Consider the following 25,881-nt stretch of genomic DNA (forward strand, 5'->3'; position numbering starts at 1 on the left):
GTGTCGACGCGCAGCTCGTAGTGCTCGGGCCGGAAAGCACGCGGCAATCGGTAGCTGGTGTAGGCTGGTTCGTCGGTCGCCCGGCCAACCGTGGCTGCACCGTACGCACCCGATACGTTCAACACTGCCAGCAGCAGCAGCAGCAACGGCACCGACGACGATCTCCGTCTCGGCGGCTCCATCTTCACTGCCAGGTTGCCCTGTGAAGCAAACGTGCAGCGCGGGAAATCAGTAATAATAGGAGGGGGGAAGGAAGAAGGAGGAGGAGGAGGGAGAGAACGCTGTTAACCACGGACCACTGGCCGCCCTTCTGCCTCCGATGCGAGAAACCGTGCAGCAGCAATATTCCTAGCCTTGACTTCGATTGTGGCCCGTCCGGTCGCATTTCACGTACGCGGTTTTGTGCCGCCGATCGAGGCCACCACCACCACCACCATGACCGCGATCACCACCGAGTAGTGACCTTAGGGGAGGGGAGGGGAGGGGAGAGGGGGCTGCGTCCCCAATCGATGTCAACCAATGTTTTCTGCAGCAGCAGCAGCAGCAGCACGGAGCAGCACAATCTGAGAAAGGCGAAAAGGTCTCACCGCATCGGCGGCGCCATCGAACGCTGTTGATGGCCGATGGGGTGTCGCGGAATCGCGGAATCGGGAAGAGCAAGAAGAGGAGTGAAAACTGGCGAAATGGAGGCCAGCCGACGATCCCCCCCCCCCCCGCCCACCGTCGCCATCGATTCATCAACAATTATTGTGCTGCCGAACGGACCCGCACCGGGCGCCCACCTGATCTGATAGTGACAACACCGCGCCATCGCCCATCCATTTGCATATTGGGTTGGCGAGAAAGTTCCCGGAGGACTCGCAACCCGAACCTGACCTTTTGCGCCACAGCCTCAGCGCCCAAACTCGGCGGAGCGTAATTCCAAAATGTTTACGCTTATGTTAAGATGTTTGTAGGTTCGCGCGGAGCGTAAAAAACACTGTTTGCTTTGCGAATCGCTTGCTGTTCCGCTAGCGTGTTCGTTTGTATAGTTTGTGATCGATAGGTTGTGTACATTGCGAGTGTGCGTTTAATGAGCTTTTTTTTTACTTTCCCCTTACAACAGTATCACGAATTTTACGCGAAATTCGATACGATAGATGAAGGTTAAAACATTTTAACAAAACCGCAGAGAACCGTGCAGATCGACAATCAGCTGTTTGTGCACACACACACACGCGCGCGCGCACACACACAGATGGGCAGTTTCCTTTACCACAAAATGGGGTTTTCCGGATATTCGCCAGCGAATAAAAGGATACGTTCCAAAAGCTGCTGTGAACACTCGTTTCGCTTATTTCGATTCTTTACACTGTTGTGGGGGTTTTTTTTGATGATTCGTTACGGACCGCAAGCCGGATTATATACCTCTTGCTACCACCACCACCACCACCACCATCCAGACCAACCAGAAGGTTTTCTCGTTATCAAGGAGTAGTAGTAGTAAACTACGCACAGCGTCTACCACTATCAGATCGAAAAAAAATCGCCCCCCTCCCGGGCCTAACGTTATCAGCAGCCTGCAACTAGCCGTAATACTGGCCCGTAGGGGGGGAAGGTGGGAAGAATTATCGAGGTGTTCGTTCTGCTGGTCTCGCTCTGCTGGCGTCCTTGTTGGAATCGGTTGATTGGCGATCATGAGATCGACATTCTGCTGCTGCTGCTGCTGCGTCCGTACATATTGGTCTTTATCTCTTTCTCTTTTTTTTTTGTTCTTTTCCTTTTTCACAAGAACAAAAAAAAAAGCAGCGGAACTTCTGGACACACCCAACACTGCTTCCAGCTTTGCTGGGGGGGAATTGGGGTCGATCGGTCACGCCGAGATTGATGGTGTACTAGCAGCAGCAGCAGCAGCAACAGGAGGTTGATAGGGGCCCCGGTGGTATACGGCGTGTGTGCGTGTGTGGCATTGGCATCGAAATGGCCACCGTAAAATGGGCCGTGGGTGGAAGCCGCCAAAATCAACGCCAACGCGAGAAGGAGAGAGGGGGTGAGCGGAGCGGAGCTCCCATGATCGTGTCACTCATCCGTTCGGTGACCCCGATTTTTGTTGTCGATGCTTGTCGCAGCTTTTCGGGGGGATCGTTTTTTGTTTTTGTGGGCAGTGTCGCTGGATGGGGGGTTTTTGGGGGGGGGGGGGGGGGGGGGTAATGGATTTGCTTACGGCTTACGGCCGCACACGAAGCACCAGCCAGCCGACCCAAGACGCAAAGCAGAGCAGAGGGGATTCGCAGAGCGTTGTGGATCCTTTACCGTTTCTGAGGAAGCTGCTTCTGTCCCGCTGTTCGTCCCGTCGTTGACACCGCGGCCCTGAGTACCTGGGAGCGCTACTAATCTGTTAGGATGGCAGCCCACCTCCCCAACCCCCCTGGTTGACCATTGGCCACCATTTCAAACCTCTTGCCACGGTTAGTTGTGTGTGGGAATTACACAGAGAAAGAAAGAAAGAGAGACAGGAGAGACACTTACACGCACCGGCAACTCGCCAAACAACTACACTGGTAATACAGCAATACAGTAAACACACAAAAAAAACCGCCAGGAACGTCCAAGAAGCAAAAGGTGGTCTTCGTCTTCGGTGGAGTCACCGCGCAACTTAAAATTGGTTGGAAACCACGACACACCGCACACCACACAGAGAGAGAGAGAGAGAGAGAGAGAGAAGGTAAGCCGGCAGCGCAGCAGCGGCAGCAGCGATGCGAACTCACCGACACTTGGACCGCGTCTGCCGCGACCCACAACCGGGCTAGGGCATTGGACCCAGGACCTTTATATGCCGCTGCCTGCCTGGGTCCACCAATGGTGAGTAGTGCCGTGTGTGTGTGTGTGTGTGTGCGTGTGTGCGTCAGCTACGGGCTGCTCCAGCATCGATCTGTCGATCAACCGTAGACCGGTGGCGCCGCTGGAAGGAGTCATCACACCGCGCACTGATACACACAGATGGAGAGCGATGGATTGATAGGTAGCTGGTATAGGGCAGTCTAGCGATGGAGTTTGGGTTGCTGGGAAGGAGTGAGAGGGAGAGTGGGTGGGGGGGAAGTCGATCTCTGCGGCAACAGCGCCAGCATTCCGATTGCATAATGGATACCCTTCCTTTTTTTTCTTTTTTGCTTTCTTCGGTCGCGTTCCAGCTAGAAAAAAGGTTGCACAGCACACAGCTGGCTGGCATCGAGGCTGACTAGAGGTAGGTAGGAGACGCAGGACCGGGGAACGGCAGGAGCTCCGTGGCTTCGTGAATGATAATTGGCCAGGACAACGACGGTACATAAAGTACATTGAACTTCGCTAGCGCTGGTATGCCCAGTGCCGAAACGAGTGCATACCACAATTTAATGCGATCTTCGGAAGGGTTCAACAGACCCATTCGCCCCAGGGAATGGGGCGTCCCCGGGCAAGATCCGCCTGCTGGCGCCAGGTGGATTTACTCTCTCTAGGCACGCACTGCCATTATCACGCATTTGGTGGGAGGAAAGGGAGGGGCGTTGGGGCTTTTCTACTGCGAGAATAATGTGATCTTTAGTTTAACCTTCGGCAAACGGTGCGTTTTTATCATTCCAGCACACCGTTGGAAACAATGGCAATGGCGGTTACCGCGGTAGCCGATGGCGTCATAAATGCCGTTCGTGCGGTCCGCAAGTGTAGTAGAAGAGACATTTGTTATGCCATGCAGCTCGACATTGCCTCTACTCACGGTTCTCGGTATTGAATTGATCTGATAGAATAGAACGCCTGATCGTAATCGAACCGTCTTAGCAGGAAGCATTAAAAAGCACGTTCCGTCTTTCTAGAACACAGACAGGTGCGTGCGCCATTGCTGCTGGGAGAGAACAAGAGAGAGAAAGAGAGAGAGAGAGAGAGAGAGAGAGAGAGAGAGAAAGAGAGAGAGAGAGAGAGAAAGAGAGAGAGCACAGGACGATGTGGTTCAGCGAATTACAATTATGTAATGGATTGACTTCAAACTTAATTGACTTCAAATAAAAAAAAACTGGTAATTTTCCGTCTCCTTTACTTATTAGTTTTTGGTCCTTCAAAAAAACCAGCGTTATCCTCGCCAACAAAACAGTCGATTCAAACTGCGCTAGTTCGCAAAGATGGCGTTCCAACGTCACACTTCCGTTGCGCGCTATAAAAAGGAACCGTTGTCAGGTTCGGCGGTTCGGGTCGGCGTTAGTACAACAGCATGCAACAGGTGTATATGAAGAGGTGGATGCGTTTAGTTTTGTCGTGCTCTATCTGGGTCCTATTGCTTTTTAGGCGATTCATCGACAAAAAAGTGCGTTCACTATGCCAAAATGAATACAAGTTTATCTCTTGTCGATCGATCGTCGTTTTTCAACTTTTTCGCAATAGGGACCTCTGTTTGGCTTTCCCCTTTCGATCGTGAGCTAGCCTAGGGGGCCGTCATGCTTTGTACAATTTCACTACCGCTTTCGATTTGCGCAAATTAAAATCGAAATGACATCAAAACCATCGGTGGAGCGCAGATACAACATTTTTTCTTGTGCAAGCAGTAATTTCAATAATGGATTTCCTTCGTTCAACATCTCTGTCCTTCAATTCATATAGCAACCAATTAGACATTTTTCTTATCATTCCCATAGCACTCAGGCGTTTACAGACTGTCGAGGGATCAACCCCCCCCCCCCCCCCCCCCCCAAATTCTTCTAGATCGTTTTGCGTCTGATATGCATCCTGGTCGAGTAATGCTGACAATTCTGCGTCATCAATCTTTTTCGGCCGTCCTGGTCGTTGTTGGTTTTGCATGCAAAAATCACAACTTTTAAACCGTGCAAACCACTTCTGGCACGTCCTTGCAGAAAGAGCATGCTCCCCATAAACTTCCACTAGAATACGATGCCTCTCGGTAGCATTTTTCTTCATATTGTAGTAATGAAGAACTATTCCCTGCGAAAACTCTTTTTCAGGGAAAAAACTCAACATTTTTCACACTTCGTAAAAGGTGTTGTTTACACTTTATCCAAACAACCTGTATTGCGTTTGATAAGTAATGACAGTAGTTTTCAAACGACTACTACACAAAAAAAATAGTCGTAATACTTAGTGAGTAATCACGTTTATTGTTACACCGCCTGAATTAATTCATGTACCTAGTAGACACAATCGTAGCGTATGGACAACAGAGTAGTAACCGATCATATATCTGTGCTAGTGAAGAAGCAATGATTTTAGCCTCTGTGTCCACCTTAGCAAATTTCTGTAAAAAAAAAACGATCTGGTCAATAATGAACAAACATGTAGGTCGCATCGTTGATTTTGCATTGTTGTTGCTGTTAGTCATGCCTTACGGATGACAGGGGTTCATGCGAGCGATTAACCCTTGAGACAGAGGACAGACCGTCGCCCTCGCCCCTACAGCGGGTATTGGGGAAACGTGTTCACCGATGAATTTGTCGTGTCATTATGGTTCCTCGGGCGGCTCACGGTGGGCAAACCGGAAAGTTTGATCACACAAACGTAACAAGAACTGTAAATGAAGTCCCACGCGAACCCAGCGTTCCGACGAACAGATATTTGTCCAGAAATGAACAAAATCTGACCAAAACTTACCAAAAAATGTATGGCATTTTGTTCATTCTGTTCACATATCCGGACATAGGTCCCGTGTGGACGCAAGGTCCATGTCGTAGTTGTCGCGGTGTATGCCAATGCGGTCTAAAGCGCGGTTTGACCAACTGGGCTAGCTTTGTTGTGATATTTTCATTACCGAAGGTGTTTCCGTTCCCGCGCCGGTGTGTCTCGCAAAAATCCGCTGTTGCACTATCGGCGGCAGGTTGGTTATTTTTATTTGCGAATTTCATCAAAATTGTGGTTCCGTTCGTCTATCGTGGTTGAGAGAAAACCTCTTTCAACGTTTTTACCCTCAACCACCAAGGAAAAGCGGCTTGTTGTCTCTTTCGCTTCTCGCCGACGATATAGGCCACTTATTTTTCGCTTTCGCGTGAAATTGTATGGACTGCCAACTGGAAGACAAACGAAAAAGGTTTCTTTCTCCACTTGTCTCGCTAGTGTTCAGTTGGTAGCCTACCTAGTAAAACCAGGCGCGAATCGATCGACGAGGAATGGCCATATCGCTCGTCATCCGCTGTGCTATCTGCCCGGTCCGGCGTTGTGGTTAGGCGGATGGGGTGCCTGTGGCGTTTATTTTAGGCGTTTGCTATTAAAAATAACTACGGTGCGAAAGAGTGTTTTATTTGTTGTTGTAGCTAGTAGCTAGCGAGAAAACAGTGCAATTTGTGTTTAAACCAGAAAATAACACCACTCTAACCACTCTTGCATTTTTGCAGCTCCCGCGACGAGACCAACGGATCGTCTTCTACGATACTTGATACACGAAAACGCAGCAAGTTCCGAGCCAATTGATTCCGCATGACTTTGCTACGGTAGCAGCAGCGTACGGCAGAAGAGTGCGTTTCGTTGGCGAACATTTCGGGGTGAGACGATGTCGCTGCTGGTGTTCCTGATAGCGGCCGCCCACTGTGTGTACACACCCTTTACCAAGGTGGAGGAGAGCTTCAACCTTCAGGCCATTCACGATCTGCTCTACCATCGGGCAAATCTTTCCGAGGTAAATTATCAAGCAAATCTCTGCTAGGGCCTCCTGCGATGTTGGTTCAGCTGCCAGCATTCACCGGTCACCCGTACTGACACGCGTAGCTGCGCCACGTCGCACCACGTATCAAACACGTAGATCATCCGTTTGTACCGTGTTCGATTTCCTTCGTTGCAGTATGATCATCATGAGTTCCCGGGAGTGGTTCCGCGAACCTTTTTGGGGCCACTTTTTATAACGTTTCTCGTGACGCCCGTCGCGACGCTTTTGGAGGTGCTAGAAATCAACAAATTCTGGATGCAGTATGTTGGTATGGTTTGCGTCTCAAAACAAATGCTTACGTCTAGAATGATCGATTTTATCCGTTGAATTTTCTTTTTCTCCCTCCCGTTCCACAGTAAGGTTCGCGCTTGCCGGCACGGTCGTGTTTGCCTGGAACCGATTGAAGGTCACCATTTTGCACAAATTCGGTGTGACGGTGGGCGTTTGGTTTATGCTCATTACTGCGACACAGTTTCATTTCATGTTTTACTTGAGCCGCCCACTGCCCAACATTATGGCCCTTCCATTGGTGCTGCTTGCGGTCAACTATTGGCTAAACCGATGCACGAAACTGTTTGTCTTGTGCAGCGGTGCCGCTATCGTTATTTTTCGGGCCGAACTGGCGATGCTGCTCGGGCTGTACCTACTGTACGATCTGTACTACAAGCGCATCGCCTTGCCAGTGTTTCTGCGTGTGGCCATACCGTGTGGGGTGTTACTAGTGGTGCTGACGGTTGCCGTGGATAGTTTCTTTTGGCGGCGGCTGGTCTGGCCTGAAGCGGAAGTGTTCTGGTTCAACACGGTTCAGAACAAGAGCTCAGAATGGGGCACATCGCCTTTCCTCTGGTACATCTATTCTGCGCTTCCTCGTGCGATGGGCCTTTCAATACTGTTCGTCCCGTTCGGGTTGTATGCCGAAACGCGAATCCGCTCGCTGGTAATACCTGCGGTTGTGTTCGTGCTGCTGTTCTCCTGCCTACCCCATAAAGAGCTTCGCTTCATAATCTACGTTTTTCCACTGCTAAACGTAGCTGCGGCGTGTGCATGCAATCGATTGTAAGTTGGAAAATAATGGTCCGCAGAATGGTAATAGAGATTTACAACGGTGTTCGAATTAATAAGAGGAAAACTTTGTATTTCACTTGTACGGCTCATATCTAGTATTTTTGAAAGATTTAGGACCAATTCTGATTTTTAATATGATAGTAATAACGAAGAGAAACGGCTCAAATGGTTATCAGTGCAGCCTTTGTTTATCGATCAAGACAGTCGTTTGATAAGCAGTGCCAAATCTGGTTGTTCGAAATAATAAGAGCGCAAATCGGAAAAGATAGTTTATCGGGCTTTCTGTTGCACAACAGCCATCCAACGGTATATTTCTGTTGCTAATTGAAATGTAGATGGTGTTTAAAGGGTTTTTTTTTCATAAATAGGACCATTGCATTTTCCGTAGTTTTCAATTAAGATGGGCAGAGCGAAGCATATCACGCCTGAGGATCGAAAGCAGATCAAACCGTTGATTGAAAGTGGAAAAACGTATCGCGAGGTGATCATATAGTATGTACGTCACTCCCAAGGTGCCGAATTACTTCCGCAGTACACGGAACCGTAAAAACCGTTAAGTATGGCGGTGGCAAAATGATGATCTGGGGTTGTTTTTCTTACTACGGAGCTGGGCCAATATTTCGTATCCCAGGAATCATGGATTCGCTAGGAACATATCCTAGCGAATGAATATGTTGGAAAATGTTCTTCTTCCATATGCCGAGGAAGATATGCTGCTTAAATGGAACTTCCAGCAGGATAACGATCCAAAACACACAAGCAGGCGCACCAAATTATTAGTGACCAAATGGTCATTGTTAAGATATTTCAAAAGGTATTCCAACTCTAGAGAAAATTGGACTAAAAAAATCACGTATCTCGCGTAATCAAGATTTTTTCGCGTTTAGAGTCCCGTTCTTATTAATTCGAACACTGCTGTATATGGTGCAGCCAGTAACAATATTCTTTTATCCTTTCTTCCCTTAACCAGGTGGATCAGCAGGCATAAGACACTTTGGAACAAGTTTTTGTCTTACATTTGCATCGGCCATTTGATTGGCAATACGTTCTTGACGATGTTTTTGCTGCTCGTGGCTGGAACAAATTATCCGGGTGGTGTGGCAATCTCAAGGTAAGATTTGGACTTGCTTATCCTAGAAAAGGTATACTTGCACCATTAGTTTATGTTGTCTTACCGTTCCGGGCTATACACAATTACAGATTTCATCGCTTAGCAGCTGGTGAAGAGCATGTGTCGGTGCACATCGACAACCTATCGGCTCAGAGCGGTGTGTCTCGTTTTACTCAGATAAATCCTAATTGGAGGTAAGAGGCTGGTGCATGCATGAAATTTGAATGTACTACCTTTATACAACCACTCCGCAGGTACAGCAAAGAAGAAAATCTACAGCCGGGGGACGAGATGTTGCATCGGTTCGACTACTTAATTGCAGAGGCGCGTGACAAGTATTCGGATAATATGCGCCTGCTGCTGCAAACTCATGAGATCCTAGAGTTTGTCGAATGTTTCAACAGCATCGGTCTGCAGTATAAGTCAGCCTTACCGGTGAAAATTAAAACAAAGCCGTGCATTTTCATTATGCGCCGGCGTTACGACATCGACAACAGACCATCGCCGTGGCACACGTTAAACAATTTCGTTGGTGACAGCTCTGGGATGAATATGGATGGTTTGATCGACTTTGGCGAAATATTACCTTCGCTGACCCTGCAAGATTCTCAAACGATATTTCCTGATGATACTGACGAGCCGGAAGTTGACGATTTTGACGCGGAAGAAGAAGATAGCGAAAATGAAGAAGAGATCTCTTGTGTTACTAATCCGGTAACCGCAAACCTAATACCAGACAACGAGCGTAGGGATGATACGGTAGAAAGAAGAATCAAACGAATTGGGAGAACAGGAGCCAACAATAAACAACCATTCCGCTCGCTATCCGTTGGCTCACCGAAATCATACGCCAAAAGAGGCTATCTCAACCAACCGTCCCGCGCGGAAGAACCCTATGCGTCGCAGCTAAACCACAACGATCAACTAAATCCCGTTTCGGAAGCCAACAGCGAAGCTGATGGCAGTCCGGAAACAGCGCGTTCGCCAACGAACACAGGAGGACACCTGCAAGCAACCAAGCCATTGAGAAAGACGAAAACTGTGCAAAATATTCTCAAAGAAGAAAAACTACGCAAATTGGCGACCAAGCTAACGAAAACAAGTTTCAGTGAGGTGTGTAATCTTGATAAGATGTCGATGAAGGATTGTTTGAAAATGATTATCGACGAATCGGAAACCAGCAAGTTGGATGATTAGGTTACAGCTGGTTGGATGTTTCTGCGCTGCGAAATTAACAACACATGTGCATTGTGTACCAGGTGTATAAAGTTAAAATTAGCGTTAGCTTCTAGATGGGTTTATCGAGAAAATTAGGCTGTCATCGACCTGTTCTTTGTTTTATTGCATGGGTTAGACACCTGTTCACGTAAATCAGTGCCCATCATAAGTGATTTCACGCAAAAACGAATATTTTTCCTTGCGTAATCATATCAAGTTTTGTGCCAAAAAAAAAAGCATCTGAGGGAAGCTCTACTGTTTTGCTTCCATTTGAAGACATTGGCTGCCGATTCCTATGAAATGTTTGCAGAGGCAGATATTGGTTTCGTCGATTCAAAGATGGCCATTTTGACTTGAGTGACAAAAAGCGTGAAAATCGATCCTGTAAAGTTGAGGACCATGAATTGCAGGCTATTTTGGATGAGGATGATACCCAATCATAAAAAATATTTGCCCAGCAGTTAGGAGTTACTCAACCAGCCATTTCCAACCGTTTACGGGCCATGGGAAAGGTTAAAAAAAGTGGAAAATGGATACCTCTTGAAATAAACGATCGTTAAATGGAGCGCCGCCAAGTCGTTTCTGCATCTTATGTTAACTAGCGATGAAAAATGGATATATTTTGAGAATCCTTGGGTCGATCCCGGATAACCAGCAATTTCTTCCCCAAGACCAAATCGCTTTGGACGCAAGACGAAGCTGTGATATCGTCTACTAGGAGCTGTTGAAACCTGGAGAAACTGTTAATGCTCACCGCTACCATCAACAATTAATCGAATTACAACGTGCTTTGCGTGAAAAAAGGCCGAGTTATGCAGAAAGACATGAGAAGTTGATTTTTCTCCACGACAACGCCCCTTCGCACTCTTCAAAAATGGTCCAAATTTTTTTGGATACATTAATTGGGAGGTTTTACCTCACACCGCTTATTCCCCAGGCCTGGCCCCTTCGGATTATCATCTGTTTTCGTCGATGGGTCACGCGCTTGCCGAGTAGTACTTCAATTCGTACGAAGATGTCGAAAAATGGCTTGACGAGTGGTTTTCCTCGCAAAAGCGACAATTCGTTTGAAATGGTATACATAAATTACCCAAAAGATGGGAAAAATGTATAGCTAGCCAGGGAAAATACTTTGAATAAATTAATTTTTGGCTTTCTGTTTAAAAAGTTATGTTTTTTTCGAAAACAAATGTTAATTTTAAGCCTATACACACCTGGTATATACCATTGCGAAACCGATAGAGTTGGATGCATTTACCATTAGAACGATACCATGATGTTTAACGTTTCGTTACTACTTTATTTTATTCACTTCAAACAAATGCTGGCTCAAGAGTAACCCCCGGTTGCAAAGAAGTATGCATAAAGTGTCACCCTTCGAATATTCGAAGAGTCTCGACTGCTGCTTGTAAGCACACCTGTTAAAATAACCGTTTCTATTGCTACCAAACATATTACATCGCTAATTGCCTGTGTTCAAACTCCTGTTTTTTTTTTATAGACGGTATGACTGTACACATAACATACCCGAGTTTAGTTTAGTTTTGTTTTTGTTTTTGTTTTTCATTTTAAGGAAAGCCTTTGGTCATTGTGATGAGGAGAAGGAGGAGAGGAGACTGCAAGCTCCAATGTTCGATTGTTTAGGCCACAGAATTGTGTTTCCACTCACATGCTTTAACTCACCTATTTGAACGTTACACTTAAATGCGTTGGTTCGAGTAGATATACTTGCCGTTTGCCGTGTAACGTGTCACTTAATGACTTCCCCAGATTAATCGGTTATCCTAGGCCCCACCTCCCCTCCCCCCGTTTGCATTTTTCCTCCAGTGGTAAGCCTGGCGCCTGGGGGATGTGTATTACGCGTGCCCTCATTGCGGGAAACATTGGTCGTATGTTACGGTGTGGTGTGCTGTGCTATGCATTGCAAAAGTGTAAAATATGTGCGCGAGATCCCTGTTTGACTATCCTGCATATCCGGTAACGCTGCTTGCAGTGCGGCCTATGCCATAATACCCTATCTGCCGACAGTAAAACAACAGCTCACTGCTGATCCGGCTCGTCAACATCCAGCTGAATGGTGGTGTGATTAGAGTACAGCTCATAGTTGCCGCTCTGCTCATAATCGTCGCTCGCATCGTCCTCATCCGCTATCGAGCGCTGCTGGTCACCATCATCACCAATGTTTCGCGGTTGCTGCTGTTGCTTCTGCAATGCCGTTTCGTATGTAGCTAACGGCTGGTCGGATCCACTTTTCTGCTGGCGCTTGCGGGCAGAAAGCGTCTTCTCTGCCGTACGCCGCCTCTCCTGCTGCTGCTGATGATAGAGCTCGATGAGGCGGGTCAGGTTGCCCGATTCGCTGATGTGCACCTCCTTCCGGATCTTAACGAGCCGATCCTGGACGAGGCTTTGATAGAATGTGTGGAAAAATCGGTTCGCCGGAACCTCGCTCCGGTTCGCCAACCGGATAGCCAGATGCTCCGGAATGATGAGGGTATCTGTAAGAGGTGTAAGCGGCAGTGGCCAAAACAAGAGGTCAGCGATGAGCATACGCATATAAAGAAGGAAGGAAGGTAAGCGAAAGCATTGTGTTTAACGAGCAACCAGTGTATGCACGGAACATTAACAAGGACAAACCACCGTGATTGCACGCACCGATAGTTTGTGTTTTCTGCTGCATCGGATTCGTGCTGGGATCCCAGAAGAAGATGTAGTAGAGCGAGAGCATGATGGCCACCAGCGATACGCAAAGCACGTACGCCGCTACGGTAAGGATCCGGATTGCTTTCTGGTTCTGCTTCGCCTCGTACAGCCGATCCTTTGAATCCTCCCCGGCTAGCTTGATTTTTTCCTCCGCCGTGTAGCTCATGGTGACGTCAAACGGAGCTGTACCGCTTTATTGCATCGGTCTGCGATGTTGCGAGGTGGCACAATTCCAAATCATGCGATGGTGGGCAAAAAAAAAAGGCAAAAAAAAATAGAAGTAAGTATTACTTACTTACTTTCAATGAGATGCGCTATTAAGGAAAGTCGAATCGCATAATTAAGGTAGTAGCTCCACGGCTTTATGGTGTTCAAACACCAGAGTCACCGCCAGCCAGTGTTTAGAAGCTACAATAACTGCTATTAACACGCAGAGACGTTATTGATTTTTTTTCCTTTCCATCCATTTACGCCAATCGCTGTGGTGCAGTTTTACAACCTTTCCACTAGAGACACGCCGCAGCCCTTGCACATCTTCGCGTTGAACGAGAACGATACACACTTGTTTTAATGGTTTCGCCTCTAACCAACGAGCACTATCACGCGCACGTGAACGGTTTTTCCGTTTTTCGCTCGCGTTCCATTTACTACAGGGCCAGCCCGCATACCCCGCGTTCGTCGCAAGCACCGTTTCGATGAGCGATTTATTGCCTGCGTATGAAAATCTTGATCTTTTCAGCGAGCGGAGATGATTTGCCTAGCCAGGAACTGCAGCTAGGCGCCAAGGCGGGGAACACAAGTCTGTTTTATATTTGCTCCTTCCACCGAGCGGCAAATTTATATTTCACGTTTCGTGCTCGCGGGTAGTGAGTGAGGCGATGGGCACTGCATGGGCCACCTCCGTTCCCCCGTGCCCGCTGCAGGTGTATGTTTGTTTTTGCTGGACTGGGTGGCGGGCAGTCACGTAGCGCCCTGCTAGATTGGTTCTATCACGTCACTCCAGCTACTACGCGCCACTTTGGACGGAATTCAATCGGTCGCACCCTTCTGAGTGAGGGGTTTGGAGGGTTGGAGCCAATGCACTTAGCACTGGGCAGACCAAGCGTCCATATCCTGCGTGTGTATCTATCGGTCGTACTAGAATATGGGTTTGCACACAGCGCGACGGACGAATGGATGGATGAGCGATGACGATCCCGGCACCTGCTTGGATTTATTTGGACACCTTTATTGCTGGCGCTGGCGTAAACACACAGGGGTCGCCAAAGAATGATTTACTACAGGGAAATGCATCGAATCGGAGGAAAACACTACTTCACCCACTAGTGCGCTGCGCTAGAATACACACGTTCCTTTCTTCGGAATAAAAAAGAAAAACAACATTGCCAATAGGAATTGAGAGAGCGAGAGAGAGAGAGAGAGAGAGGGCCCACGGGGACCAAGCTAGGCAATGAAAATGCTCCAGTTGTTCAAAACCAGTAAGCCCAAATCTTGGCTAAACGGTCTCATTTCTTGTGTCAGGAAAGGAAGGTTCGGGAGTATACCGAGAGAAAGAATGTGCGGGTGTGTGTTTGTGTTTGGGAGAGAGAGAGAGAGAGAGAGAGACATGTCCAGTTTATGGAAGCTACACTATTCGCAGTAACAAGATTGCATATCAGTGCGTACTACAGTTTGTACGAAAACGACGAGAGCAGAGAGGGCTAGAGAGTAAGAAAGACCGAAAGAGAGCGAGAAAGAGAGAGAGAGAGAGAGAAAGAGAGAACGAGAGAGAGAGAGTAAGAGATCGACTGTGACGTCAGGATGGAAATTTCCGTTTATTTTCGTAACTGAAGGAAGAGCTTCTGTCTGAACCATCGGAAAACAAACCTCTGCAAACCTTCTTGCCATCACTCTGGCCAGCCCCTCCTCCCATCCCTTCCCACCCTTCAGAACGGGGGGAATATTTATTTGATTTCGAAAAAGGGAAAAACAAATCATAAACCCGTATGACTACGAGACAGCTGGTAAAGCCGCTTTCAAGCCGCGCTATGGTTGCAAATGCAGCAAACAGAACCATGAACTTGAGATTTGGGGGGGGGGGGGGGGGTAGTAGACCTGCTGGAGTCGGATAGAGTTGTAGTTTGGTTCAGCAATGCGTATCCTTTTTTAGTTTGTTTGTTTTGTTTTCTGTTTTTGTTTGGAAACACGAGGAAGCTAAGCCGCAATTTGAAATGTAACGCCCACGTAACGGCTGTTTAGATGTTGCTGCAGTAACCTAAGTAATGACAGCAGTGGATAGGTCCGTATCATAGTAGTGATAAGGCGATCCAAGCGGAAACCAGAATAGCTTAATGCCTGCACATCTGCACAACCAAGATGAAGCCGATTGATGGTAAATGGTGAGGCACCTCTCGCAGGCTTCAGCATTAATTGCATTAAGTATCCGCGCCCAAGTGCCTATGGGATGGGGGAGAGCAGCATTGCATTGAAGTTACTACTTTGGTTCTCCGTCCCATTGTTCTTTGGCAAAGTGAAGTGGCGAATAAAAACGTGCGCCAGCTTTGGTGGTTTTCGTTGTGACGCCGCAGCGCCTTAGTACCTGGAGGCTGGAGATCCTCATTCATCATTTCCAAAGGATTCATCCCTCGCAACGAAGTCGCTCACAGTCGACGGGAAGGGAATAGATATCTTCTGCTGTCCTGAGGTTTCCTGCTCTCACCTGCACTTCCAAAATAACCTTCTTGATTGCTGGTGATGGGGTTGGTTGATCGTACGCTCGTGGGGCGTGGGTTCTGGTGAGGAGAAAAAGTGTCGGGGGGTGGGGATGTCGTGCCGGGGAGTTACATCCGACTCGCTGGCTAGTTGTCCTGATCGCACGCCGTTAACCGCTCGGGGCTATCCTCCTCGAACGGTTCGATCGTGGGGTTCCAGAAGAAGATGTAGTAGCACGAGAGCAGCAGCGCCGCGAATGACACGGTGAACAGATAGATGCACACCACAATCACACGGACCCATTTGGGGTCTTCCTTTTTCTTCGCAAACATCCCACCGTCCCCTGCTTCCGCGTCGCGCGCGTACAGCGGCTCGGCGACCCGATTATTATCACAGTGATCCATGTTGTTCGTGTTGCGCGCGCGTTGGGGCTCGTTCGGCGGTAACTGCGCGATCTGTGCGATTCACACCAGCGGCGATAGTAGCAATGGACGATCGGCCAACGATCGTGTGCGCGTATCCGTGTGCGAGGGGTTTTCTGGAGGGTATTTCGAGAACCGCTCGAATGGAATTCTAACAGACAACTGACGATCCTAATGGCGGTTCGCGTTCACCACGCCAACGTCCGTCAAGCGTTAAGTGAGCGATCCGCACGCGGGAGGGGATGTGATGCAACGCCCATGTGTCCCTTCCGTCCTACTGCTGTAACACACGTCCCATACGCCCCCACCCCCACCCCCCTTTCCGCACTGTTCACCCTTCGTCACTTCCGTTCTTTGTTATTCTTTGCTCTTTCCCGTTCCGTTGTCGCCGCGGTTTGGAGCCGACCTGGACTCTAGTGAGTAGTAGACTGCGCACCGGGCACATACACACACACACACACGCGCACACACGCACACGTCCTGTTATGTGATCGGGGCAAGTACGCCTAGGGATTTACACATTATGTCAGGGAGTTCACCACCTAGGCCCGCATCCCCACACCCACCACCATTGCAATTGCGCCTCCTTCGCGACTTTAATCGGCTTTTCATGTAACACACAGACATGCATTGTAAAGGTGGACTACAGGGAACGGACAGTGGCTGTGACCGCACGGCACTAAATTGTTGGGCACATATGCACACACACACGCGCGCGCACGGAAAGGCTCGAGTGCTTACGTCACTTACGGGCCGTGGTGGAAGGACGCCTTTTCTTATTGGTTTAAGCAAAGGCATGCCCGTGGAAGACTGCCGTGCGGGCGTGCTTGTGTGTTACACACAGTGTGACAGGTCATTTACACCTAACACCGCATTGGCCAGTATGCGAGGCGCACATTGCGCAACAGGACCCAGGCCACATGCCGGGCCAAGCCGGCAGTAGCCGCCTAGTAGCCGCTATTTGGAAATACACGAACATGCGTTGTTTGATTTATGAAAGGCGTTACGAGCGGGTTTCAAGGATTAAATGATCAAGTCCGTGTAAGCAGCGGTCAACGGGTTGTCTAAAAAAAAAAGGACACCTCCCATAATTGATCCTCTCAACGGAAACGAGAGGAAAGTGTTAGAACGAAACCAATCAGAATAAATCGATTGCACGGATCGTAATGTGTCCGAGCAAACTATTCTCCGCAGCGCCACGTCATTACTGGCGCAGGAAAACAAACGCAGAAAAGCACGCTAGATAGAAAGAAGTTGAAAGAAGAATAGGGAATCGGGTATGCGGGTAGCCAGTGGCGCCAAACTTCCGGCGATGTGCTTGGCGAAGCCACCAACCGTGCATATCCTGCCGGGAAGCGTTTCAGCGATCTCGTTGATCTACTGCATGCATTCATGTGCCACCCCTTGCTCGTATTATGGCTCCCTCTGTTCAGCACCCAGGTACAAGTTTGACAATCACACACGGGAAGGAAGAAAAACCAAACTGCTAAATGAATCGAGTACGTTTAATGAATGCTCTAATACTGATCATTTTTACGTGTGCGAATTGTTTGCGTTTTTCTTTGTCGATCACGATGCCTAGACGCAATTATTGCAGAGTTTTAGGATGGGTATGCTAGTGGTACACGATAAGTTACAGTTTATTGCCGCTCATGTCTTAATATGGCGGGCGAGCGGTGTGTTCCTTGTTAAAGGAGCTAGTCGATGCGTGTGTTTTGTGAGCGATCTCGGGGCAGAGAGGGGCAATAAGGAGCGTCCTAAACCACCCCGCTTGGCAGCGGTACGTGCTCGCCGTGGTGAAGGTGGGAGATGTTGGCCCACACGTAGTTGCGATTGTTACGCTGGCTCGTGTTGGTCGGTCCGTAGGTTTCCGGGCTTGGGAATGGGTTCTGCCTGTCCAAGTAGAAGTTGCTCGGTGCATTCATCACGAACTGCATGTAGTTCAGCCGGCGCGGCATGTCCTCCAGCGGTCCGATGATGTAGGTGGATGCGTCAAAGCCCTCGTTCGGCGGCGGACTGCAGGTGGTCGGTATCAGCCAGGTCAGGGTGGCGCTTTTCTCGCGATAAATATCAATCAGCAACCCATTGATTTGGGCGTAGTACGTATTGTCCTTCTGGTCCACCATCGACACGATGTCACCGACCTGGTAGCATTGGTTCTGTGATGTGAAACGGAGCGAAATTGAAACCGCAATAGCGACAAGGGAGAAGGTGACAGGCAGCTAACCGTACCTCGTGGAACACCTTCTGCACGGATTTGGTGTAGGCGGTTTCCGTCGTCGATTTGGTCGGTGGTTTCTTGAGGATCGAGCGACGTGATTTGGCTTTCGATTTGAGGTAGGCCCGACGGACCGGCTTGCCAGAGGCGGCTCGTTTGCGTACGGTCGGCTTGACCACGGGACAGATGCGACGCCGCAAGCGACGCGGCGAAAACGTACCGAGTGGCGCTACCGTGTCCTTCGCTTCTTCGTTGCCTGCTTCCGCCGTCCCAGTGCCGGTCAGATCCGTTTCGGGCGGATCCGCGAACGTGACGGTGTGCTTCTTCTTTCCTTTCGGTTCCGTCTGCTTCGAGGTGCCCTCGCCGGGATCATCCACATCCATCGGATCACCGGCGCGGGCCACTGACTGTTTACCTGTCGGGCCAGCGATCGCCCGATCCGGTGATCGTTCGCGCAGTGCCTCAAGTGGAGGGTTCAGCTGTATATCGTGGCAGACTGAGCAGATCCAGCGGCGATCCAGCATATACCATTTCTCCGAACGAAGCGACCGGCATAGCGAACACTTTTGCACCTTCGGTGGCATCGTTTGGATTCGGTTGAAGCCACCTGCCTAAGTTCTGTCGATACCTTTATCACAGCCCTGTTCCCCAGCGGTATTTACCGCTGTCCTGATTAGAAGAATTAATCCCGATTTGTGGCTTCGTTTTAGGACGCGAAATGTAAAGCTCCCCCGCCGATGACAGGACACATCAATTGAACTGTCTCAGAGCCGGAACCAGCCTTTTGGTTGTTTGGTAAACAACCATTCCTCTCCACTGTCATAATCAAATCCAATATGGCCGCGAAAAAAATATCTTTACCTCACCTGGCTCCTTTGTGCAGGTACGCATTTGTTTGGCAACATTCCAGGGACTTTCCGTTCCGCGGTCTACCGGCGTTCCAATGGCAGAGAAGCACAAGTTGCCCCCGATGACCGATTCGGTCGTGGTACCTGGGCCAGTTTGGAAACCGTTTTACCGGCATATCATTCTGGCAGTCGCTGGGAGCGTCTGCTGCTATTTGCTCAGCAGCTACAGTGGATTGCCCTACTTTCGTCAACCCGCAGTTGTGCCGAGGACCGCCGAGCAGCTGTTCAGTGAAGCTGAGCTCTTGGAGCACAACGGCGTAACTAGCGAGTCGCTCTATCTCGTTATCCTGGGCCATGTGTACGATGTAACGGAGGGTGCGAAACACTATGGGCCCGGCGAATCCTACCACATGTTCGTAGGTATGTAGCAGTAGCCACCTTTGCCCCTTTTTTTACCCTTGTGGTAACAAACATCTCATTTTTATTTTTTCCAACAACTTACAAAAACCAAAACAGGCCACGATGCATCGCGCTCCTTTGTGACGGGTGAATTCGAGCGGTACAGCGACGAGTTGAGCGACGTGTCCGGGTTGACCGATGCCGAGCTGCAGCAGCTGCTCACGTGGAAAGAGTTTTACGACAAAACGTACCCGTACCTTGGCAAGGCGACCGGCCGGTACTTCGACGGTATAGGTCAGGAGACCGAATATTTGCGGTTGGTACGAGCACGAGTGGAGAAAGCGGCCGCGCAGGCCGCGAACGATGGCCCCAAGTATCCGTCCTGCAATGTCGAGTGGAAAGTCGAGATCGGGACGCGCGTCTGGTGCTCCAATCGCAGCGGCACCGGCCAAGAGCGATCGTGGGTGGGCCGACCCCGGAAAGTGCTGCCCGGTCACAACGAGTCTGGTCGTGCGGTGCAATTTTGCGCCTGCCTGCCGGACGATGCGACTGACGACGAGACAATGTACGTTCGCTTTCCGAACTGCGACAAGAGCGCTGAATCGTGCGTCATTCCTGATCAGGAATGAAAGCACTACACCTTCCACTAGTATGCCTTACTCATGACTCAAGTGCAATTAGTAGAGGCCCTTTACATGCTCTCTGCGCCCACTTGCAACACACAGTATTCGAATGGATCACCGCGAGTATCAGATGGAAGACTTAATCCTTAGACGGGGTTACAGCAGATTCCATAAGCCTTACATCGAGTAAACGCAGCGCAATAGAGGGAAAGTTATAAATCTAAGACCGTTTATTATTGTATGCTCATCATTATTTTATACAAGAAATTCCAATGGTGTCGGATAAATTCAACAATTGCTTCGTTATCGCATACCTTACAACGACCGAAAAGGAACCGGGGCGCGGGATTGAGAAGAATCCGTGGAGAGAAAGGGGGGGGGGGGGGGGAATAATATGTACGCCTTACATTATTAGTGTGCATTACGCATTACACCACTCAGCTATCTCGGGCTGCGGGCCCCCGGAACGGACGCTGTTGCGGTTGGGCCTCTGCACCGTCCGGTCAGTCGCCGCCGCGGGGGAACTTGTAACGTCGAACGTTATCGGCCGTGTAATCGAGAATGAGGCGCCGGTTGGCCCGGGTATACTTGCGCTGCTGGTAATACATCTTTAGCACGCCCTTCACCGTGACGAACACGAGCCCACCAATGATGGTTCGCCGAAGATTGTTCTCGACCGACGAGAAAAACACTCGGCCTATGATGGACGAAACGGTCGGCAGGATGAGGGCACCACAGAACAGCCGCGTAACCGATAGCGGATCCGATGTGTGTAGCGGGCCAACCGGCAACGGTGCTGGGTTCGGATAAGCAGGGTTCGGTTCGTTACTGCGACGAGAAAGGTACGGAATGGTACGGGTGTTAGAATCGGGTGACAAAATGGATGCCCCTGTGCACTATCTTACCTAACCGGAAGCACTAGCGATATGAACTGGCGGAGGCGAACCTGGCGCTTCTGGAAGAATCGCAGCAAAATCAGTTCCCAGCGTATCATTCGGCCAATGATGAGGGCGGCCGGTATGGTGGGCAGGCAGAGCATCAGTGCGTAGGGTTCCGCTTTGCACAGCACCGCCATACCCCGTTCGTAACCGATCGTTTGCAGCACCGTGATGGCACCGAACGTCAGGGCGGACCAGTAGACGGAACATACGATGACACCGGCCGCCAACCCCGGGCTCATCCGCTTCGCCAACCGGTCCAGTCGCTCCAGCAGCATTGCGATGCTACCCATCGATGGCAGGATCACGATGTACTCGGTCCGGCATTGGGGGCAGTTAATTTTCTTGAACGGATTGCCCCTCTGCTTTTCGTCGATCCAGCGCAACAGGCATGACTGGTGTACCCACTTGGTCGCACCGCGGCAGTTGCACGGTTTTACCCACGGTGCCGACCGGTCGTCTTCCTCGGTCGCGAAGCACACCCAGCAGTAACGTTCGTCTGGTTCTGGTGGTGGAGCGACCTCAAACGCCGGCGGTGGTGCAAGTGTGATTTCGTCGTCTGCCTGAGAGATGTCATCCCCGAGGATCGACCCTAGCCGTGACAGTGTTGACGATGATGCATGCTGGTGCAGCCGTTCACTGCTAACTGCCGGGCTGGCTGGTGCTGGTGGATCGCTTATTTCGTCATCCGCTTCCATCCTAGCCTTGCGTGGGGAGTAGCTGCCGCGGCGGCTAATCCGGTGACGGCTGCTTTGTTTCCACGCTCCGGCACCTTCACCACCTTCTAAACAGAGAAATATCAGATAAACAGAGTCTGTGTTGCCTTCCCTTCCTTCCGTGGTCGAATCTGCTACACCAAAACTCTACCCCGCGAATCGGCTATGTATATACAACGATGACGCAGCTGTCACGGGCTGAACTTTGCTCGCAGTCACTTCTGCCTGCACTCACCACAAAAGGAGCTGTCAATATATGTGTACGCACACGAAGGTGTACCCGCTGCACTGCGAACCGTTTTGTGGTCAATTGATAACTTCCTGGTATCGGCGCAGCCGTTGATGCAGGCATCAAGAAAAGATTTTTCAGCTGGTATTAACAGAAACAGAACGGTACAACGGTAATTTTACCAAGCTACTTCGGTTTTTACTCCAGTCGGCTTCAATTTTCTGTTTTTCACCACCCGGGTGATTTATCATACGTATTTTTTTCACAGGGCCAAAAGTTTGGTAAACACGAAAAATCGCTGATTTATTGGTTTAATGTAGTTTTTTCACCCCTCCCCCCTCCCCTAATACATTTATTTACGTTTCCTCATATTTTTATGAAGGTTTGTTTGTTTAAAAAGTGGTGATTAACGATTTTTTACGGTCACTCACTAACTCACCGTGAGTGGGGGGGCCTATTTCAGTCTTTTACCCAGGGTTGAATCATTAGCTAACGTTAAAGAAATGGGGGGTAAAAGACTGAAATAGGCCCCCCCACTCACGGTGAGTTACTGAGTGACCGAAAAAATCGTTGTTTTACTGATAAAATTTTACTTTTCCACCCCTCACCCCTCCCCTAATACATTTATTTACGTTTCCGCATATTTTTATGAAGGTTTGTTTACCTAAAAAGTGATAATTAACGATTGTTTCGGTCACTCAGTAACTCACCGTGAGTGGGGGGGCCTATTTCAGTCTTTTACCGCCTATTTCAGTATTTTACCCCTATTTCAGTCTTTTACCAGGTTTACTGGTAAAAGACTGAAATAGGCCCCCCCACTCACGGTGAGCTACTGAGTGACCGAAAAAATCGTTAATTATCACTTTTTAGGTAAACAAACCTTCATAAAAATATGCGGAAACGTAAATAAATGTATTAGGGGAGGGGTGAGGGGTGGAAAAGTAAAATTTTATCAGTAAAACAACGATTTTTTCGGTCACTCAGTAACTCACCGTGAGTGGGGGGGCCTATTTCAGTCTTTTACCAGTAAACCTGGAAAAAGACTGAAATAGGGGTAAAATACTGAAATAGGCGGTAAAAGACTGAAATAGGCCCCCCCACTCACGGTGAGTTAGTGAGTGACCGAAAAAATCGTTAAATACCACTTTTTAGATAAGCAAACCTTCATAAAAATATGCGGAAACGTAAATAAATGTATTAGGGCAGGGGGGAGGGGTGGAAAAGTTACATTTTACCATTAAAACAACGATTTTTTCGGTCACTCAGTAGCTCACCGTGAGTGGGGGGGCCTATTTCAGTCTTTTACCAGTAAACCTGGTAAAAGACTGAAATAGGGGTAAAATACTGAAATAGGCGGTAAAAGACTGAAATAGGCCCCCCCACTCACGATGAGTTACTGAGTGACCGAAAAAATCGTTAATTACCACTTTTTAGATAAGCAAACCTTCATAAAATATGAGGAAACGTAAATAAATGTATTAAGGGAGGGGGGAGGGGTGGAAAAGTTACATTTTACCAGTAAAACAGCGATTTTTCGGTCACTCAGTAACTCACCGTGAGTGGGGGGGGGGCCTATTTCAGTCTTTTACCTTTCAGTCTTTTACCCATTTTTATAGCGCGGATGGGGGGCTAGCATACACACACACACACACACACGCAGTTATGTTCCAGCAGACACGCCATATTGTTTGAAACAAGTTTGGACCTGTTTAAAAACGATGTTCAGGTTACCGGGCGTGGTGGTTTGAATCAGATGGCTTTCGGTTTTGCTTATCAGTTCGAGAATTTGAATACGACCTGCGCTCGAAGGTTGCACAGAAGAAGAGCGAGGCGCGAACCCAGCTGACATGGCAGGCCAGCCGGGACAGACTCCAATAACTCGGAAGCAACTTTCACCCGGAATGATATGAATGAGAAATCATAATGAGAATAAATAAGAAGAGCAATAGTATTCAATTCAATCAAAGGGTTCGTGCATCGTATGCAGCGAACAGTCGCAGCAAAGCGAGATGTTGGGCGGACGGACCGTTTCCTGTTGCTTGCTGTTGGAGGGGGGGGGGGGGGGGGGGTTGAGGGGAGATACCACATGCGGGAATTATGCTTGAAAAATGAAAATAAGGTAAAATACATGCTAATCACGACAGACCATCATAGCACTCTGAAATTACCCAATCACCCCTCCCCCTCCCGGGGTCAATTCGGTCAATCTGTGTTTCATCTGCTGAAGGTTCGCAAATGTGTTCCGCCTTCGCGCGTACAGACCACGCAACACCACGAGCTGACGGGCCAACCAGCCAGCCAGCCAGCCAGCCGGCCAGATGGCCAGCCTCCAGCGCGTTTCTACACATATGCCCGAGATGATATGGATGTTGAAAGCGTTTGCCGAATTGCCGCTCAGCTCAGTCAATCCAATGCGCGTGAGATACGAGCGCCAGAACAGCGCGCCCAACGGGCAGCGCGGTTGCTGATGCTTGACGTTGCTGCTGCTGCTGCTGCTGGTGTTAGTCGATTAAAGATTAGGAAGCCTGCGCTAGCGTCGATCGAAGCGCCAATGGAAGCGCCGGACCAGGCCGGACGAGATCGAGAATCTTGAGCACTTGGAGCACTTGAGCAAGCACGTCTGGTTGGTGTGAGCGTGGGTGAGCGGGGGTGGTTGATGAGGATAAAATGTCAGAAAATAGACGGCGGATAAGAAAAAATGTGTGTTGTAATCGCTGGAAAGAAATCATCACTTCAGGAATCGCCCCCGAACGGGAGCTTCAGGATTGAAGCACTAGTCCAAGGCCCCCGGTATCAGGTTGCCGCACTAGCGTGCGTGCGTGTGAGTGTGTGTGTGTGTCTGTGTTGTTACTCAATGGATTGTTAAGGGAGATCCAGGAGCAAGCGAATAGCGCAACGATTGCGTACCACGGCAGGCAGCAGGTGGGAGGCAGATGCTGTGACGCTTAAGATGGCGGATCAGCGACGGATTGCGACGCGCATTTCGCGCCGCGGCCTGAACTAGTGGCTGGTGCCAGAGTCGCTAGTCTGGTGAGTTCGCTTGAGGGCGCAGGTTGTGGTCAGTTTGCAGCAGTTTTTGTTGTTGTTGTTGTTGTTGTTGTTGCTGGTGGTGTGGTTTTGCCAGAGAACGATGCCGGAGAACGTGACTGTACCGGTACCACGGTTGCACCATGCGGCCATTCCGATAGCGAGCCAACGCACGGTCGAGCCATCGGCGACCGGTAATCGGCCACCGCTCTCAATCATCAAGTTTCTCGAGCTGGTAATCCGCTAAAAACACTGTGTACCACACCACAAACTTCAATCAAACGATCCACGATCCAAAACTGAAAAACAAAAGCAAAAAACCAAAAACTCAACCACCGACCGAACCAGAACCAGGTTCGGCGGGTATCCGTGAGCGCTGATTCCGATTCTTCTTCTGCTTTTCATTTCTGCTACTACTACTACTACTACTACTGCCTTCCATTTGTCCTCTGGCGGGTGGGATGATCGCGCGACAGTCGCTGGCCATCACCTGTACGGCGCTTCACTACTACAGCTTCGACGATGGCGACCTAGTGACCGGCTTCCTGGCCACCGGTACCTTCTGCGGGTTCATCGTGATCCTGATCACCATCATGGCTGGTAAGGCGGCTGGATGGGCGATACCTGGGCGATACCCACCAAGAAACCTCCGCCTCATCAAGCGCCCATTTAACGCTCCACACCATTTCCCTTTTTTTTCCCCTTTCTGTCCGCCCCTCGGTATACACACACGCATACAATCTCACAACCTGGAGGCTACCTCATCAAGGCCCATCTGCACCGTCGGCTGAGCATCTTCTACAGTCTGCTCGGGTGCAGCACCTTCCTCACGTCCGGCATCTTTATCATCGAGGCGTGGGAGCACGCATTCCGGACCCGCACGCGTGACCTCGCCATCACCAAGGGCTCGATCTCCATCATCAACGGCGTCATCTTCCTGATGGACACCATCTTCACGTTCCGCGAGCGCAAGTGAACGCAATGCCACGCCGCAACTGTCGTCATGGCAGAACAGGACAGGAGT

At 49.5% G+C, this 25,881-nt stretch overlaps 7 protein-coding genes across 15 annotated transcripts in view; 3 read left to right on the plus strand and 4 right to left on the minus strand.

The window, feature by feature from the left end:
- Nucleotides 1-2,776, minus strand: part of LOC125953734 (aminopeptidase N-like) — a 6,147-nt gene extending 3,371 nt beyond the window's left edge. Inside the window, exons 1-3 of one of the 3 annotated variants that reach the window (XM_049683493.1) lie at nucleotides 2,748-2,776; nucleotides 2,509-2,634; nucleotides 1-200 (exon numbers count right to left, since the gene is read on the minus strand). The exon at nucleotides 1-200 is cut by the window's left edge and continues 52 nt beyond it. In XM_049683493.1, the coding sequence (XP_049539450.1) occupies nucleotides 1-182 (182 nt within the window). In that variant the 5' untranslated portion in view covers nucleotides 183-200; nucleotides 2,509-2,634; nucleotides 2,748-2,776. The other 2 variants (XM_049683510.1, XM_049683501.1) reach the window with 2 other exon arrangements.
- Nucleotides 2,777-5,700: 2,924 nt separating this feature from the next.
- LOC125954475 (probable Dol-P-Man:Man(7)GlcNAc(2)-PP-Dol alpha-1,6-mannosyltransferase) lies at nucleotides 5,701-10,320 on the plus strand. 3 transcript variants are annotated; one of them, XM_049684849.1, is made up of 7 exons: nucleotides 5,701-5,830; nucleotides 6,345-6,625; nucleotides 6,788-6,920; nucleotides 7,009-7,708; nucleotides 8,688-8,828; nucleotides 8,918-9,022; nucleotides 9,083-10,320. In XM_049684849.1, exons 2-7 carry the CDS (start codon nucleotides 6,500-6,502, stop codon nucleotides 10,023-10,025), a joined length of 2,148 nt encoding a protein of 715 aa, XP_049540806.1. In that variant the 5' UTR covers nucleotides 5,701-5,830; nucleotides 6,345-6,499; the 3' UTR covers nucleotides 10,026-10,320. The 3 variants fall into 3 exon arrangements, with proteins under 3 accessions (XP_049540806.1, XP_049540823.1, XP_049540816.1); XM_049684866.1 differs by lacking the exon at nucleotides 5,701-5,830 and adding an exon at nucleotides 5,880-6,040; XM_049684859.1 differs by lacking the exon at nucleotides 5,701-5,830 and adding an exon at nucleotides 6,103-6,232.
- A 987-nt stretch (nucleotides 10,321-11,307) lies between these two features.
- On the minus strand, nucleotides 11,308-15,589 carry LOC125954495 (uncharacterized). Of its 4 annotated transcripts, none has more exons than XM_049684903.1 (3): nucleotides 15,445-15,589; nucleotides 12,699-12,952; nucleotides 11,308-12,541 (listed from the first exon to the last, which is right to left on the minus strand). In XM_049684903.1, the coding sequence occupies exons 2-3, from the start codon at nucleotides 12,910-12,912 to the stop codon at nucleotides 12,087-12,089; spliced, it is 669 nt and encodes a 222-aa protein (XP_049540860.1). In that variant the 5' UTR covers nucleotides 12,913-12,952; nucleotides 15,445-15,589; the 3' UTR covers nucleotides 11,308-12,086. The 4 variants fall into 4 exon arrangements, with proteins under 4 accessions (XP_049540860.1, XP_049540843.1, XP_049540852.1 ...); XM_049684886.1 differs by lacking the exon at nucleotides 15,445-15,589 and adding an exon at nucleotides 13,972-14,144; XM_049684895.1 differs by lacking the exon at nucleotides 15,445-15,589 and adding an exon at nucleotides 13,246-13,918.
- A 1,214-nt stretch (nucleotides 15,590-16,803) lies between these two features.
- LOC125956079 (GATA zinc finger domain-containing protein 1) lies at nucleotides 16,804-18,815 on the minus strand. Its single transcript, XM_049687608.1, has 2 exons — nucleotides 18,092-18,815; nucleotides 16,804-18,018 (listed from the first exon to the last, which is right to left on the minus strand). Exons 1-2 carry the CDS (start codon nucleotides 18,659-18,661, stop codon nucleotides 17,617-17,619), a joined length of 972 nt encoding a protein of 323 aa, XP_049543565.1. The 5' UTR covers nucleotides 18,662-18,815; the 3' UTR covers nucleotides 16,804-17,616.
- A 99-nt stretch (nucleotides 18,816-18,914) lies between these two features.
- Nucleotides 18,915-20,085, plus strand: LOC125956083 (neuferricin homolog). Its single transcript, XM_049687621.1, has 2 exons — nucleotides 18,915-19,345; nucleotides 19,442-20,085. Exons 1-2 carry the CDS (start codon nucleotides 19,021-19,023, stop codon nucleotides 19,951-19,953), a joined length of 837 nt encoding a protein of 278 aa, XP_049543578.1. The 5' UTR covers nucleotides 18,915-19,020; the 3' UTR covers nucleotides 19,954-20,085.
- Nucleotides 20,086-20,154: 69 nt separating this feature from the next.
- LOC125956074 (E3 ubiquitin-protein ligase MARCHF5-like) lies at nucleotides 20,155-21,827 on the minus strand. 2 transcript variants are annotated; one of them, XM_049687593.1, is made up of 3 exons: nucleotides 21,753-21,827; nucleotides 20,853-21,669; nucleotides 20,155-20,775 (listed from the first exon to the last, which is right to left on the minus strand). In XM_049687593.1, exons 2-3 carry the CDS (start codon nucleotides 21,581-21,583, stop codon nucleotides 20,451-20,453), a joined length of 1,056 nt encoding a protein of 351 aa, XP_049543550.1. In that variant the 5' UTR covers nucleotides 21,584-21,669; nucleotides 21,753-21,827; the 3' UTR covers nucleotides 20,155-20,450. The 2 variants fall into 2 exon arrangements, with proteins under 2 accessions (XP_049543550.1, XP_049543541.1); XM_049687584.1 differs by lacking the exon at nucleotides 21,753-21,827 and having other exon boundaries at nucleotides 20,853-21,746.
- A 3,081-nt stretch (nucleotides 21,828-24,908) lies between these two features.
- On the plus strand, nucleotides 24,909-25,881 carry LOC125955555 (uncharacterized). The gene is made up of 3 exons (XM_049686694.1): nucleotides 24,909-25,092; nucleotides 25,334-25,457; nucleotides 25,613-25,881. Exons 1-3 carry the CDS (start codon nucleotides 24,961-24,963, stop codon nucleotides 25,831-25,833), a joined length of 477 nt encoding a protein of 158 aa, XP_049542651.1. The 5' UTR covers nucleotides 24,909-24,960; the 3' UTR covers nucleotides 25,834-25,881.

The sequence above is a fragment of the Anopheles darlingi genome, chromosome X, assembly GCF_943734745.1.
Source record: "Anopheles darlingi chromosome X, idAnoDarlMG_H_01, whole genome shotgun sequence".
In the NCBI taxonomy this organism is placed as follows: Eukaryota; Metazoa; Arthropoda; class Insecta; order Diptera; family Culicidae; genus Anopheles; species Anopheles darlingi.

What these genes read in the sequence shown, in the direction of transcription:
- LOC125954475 (XM_049684849.1), top strand. Translation starts at nt 6,500, where the DNA reads ATGTCGCTGCTGGTGTTCCTGATAGCGGCCGCCCACTGTGTGTACACA. An exon ending in ATCGGGCAAATCTTTCCGAG is followed by an intron (nt 6,626 to 6,787) that starts GTAAATTATCAA and finishes CCTTCGTTGCAG; the next exon opens with TATGATCATCATGAGTTCCC. An exon ending in ATTCTGGATGCAGTATGTTG is followed by an intron (nt 6,921 to 7,008) that starts GTATGGTTTGCG and finishes CCCGTTCCACAG; the next exon opens with TAAGGTTCGCGCTTGCCGGC.
- LOC125954495 (XM_049684903.1), bottom strand. Translation starts at nt 12,912, where the DNA reads ATGAGCTACACGGCGGAGGAAAAAATCAAGCTAGCCGGGGAGGATTCA. An exon ending in GCAGAAAACACAAACTATCG is followed by an intron (nt 12,542 to 12,698) that starts GTGCGTGCAATC and finishes CACCTCTTACAG; the next exon opens with ATACCCTCATCATTCCGGAG.
- LOC125956079 (XM_049687608.1), bottom strand. Translation starts at nt 18,661, where the DNA reads ATGCCACCGAAGGTGCAAAAGTGTTCGCTATGCCGGTCGCTTCGTTCG. An exon ending in TGCAGAAGGTGTTCCACGAG is followed by an intron (nt 18,019 to 18,091) that starts GTACGGTTAGCT and finishes TTCACATCACAG; the next exon opens with AACCAATGCTACCAGGTCGG.
- LOC125956083 (XM_049687621.1), top strand. Translation starts at nt 19,021, where the DNA reads ATGGCAGAGAAGCACAAGTTGCCCCCGATGACCGATTCGGTCGTGGTA. An exon ending in ATCCTACCACATGTTCGTAG is followed by an intron (nt 19,346 to 19,441) that starts GTATGTAGCAGT and finishes AAACCAAAACAG; the next exon opens with GCCACGATGCATCGCGCTCC.
- LOC125956074 (XM_049687593.1), bottom strand. Translation starts at nt 21,583, where the DNA reads ATGGAAGCGGATGACGAAATAAGCGATCCACCAGCACCAGCCAGCCCG. An exon ending in TCGCTAGTGCTTCCGGTTAG is followed by an intron (nt 20,776 to 20,852) that starts GTAAGATAGTGC and finishes TTCTCGTCGCAG; the next exon opens with TAACGAACCGAACCCTGCTT.
- LOC125955555 (XM_049686694.1), top strand. Translation starts at nt 24,961, where the DNA reads ATGCCGGAGAACGTGACTGTACCGGTACCACGGTTGCACCATGCGGCC. An exon ending in TCATCAAGTTTCTCGAGCTG is followed by an intron (nt 25,093 to 25,333) that starts GTAATCCGCTAA and finishes ATCGCGCGACAG; the next exon opens with TCGCTGGCCATCACCTGTAC. An exon ending in CCTGATCACCATCATGGCTG is followed by an intron (nt 25,458 to 25,612) that starts GTAAGGCGGCTG and finishes CACAACCTGGAG; the next exon opens with GCTACCTCATCAAGGCCCAT.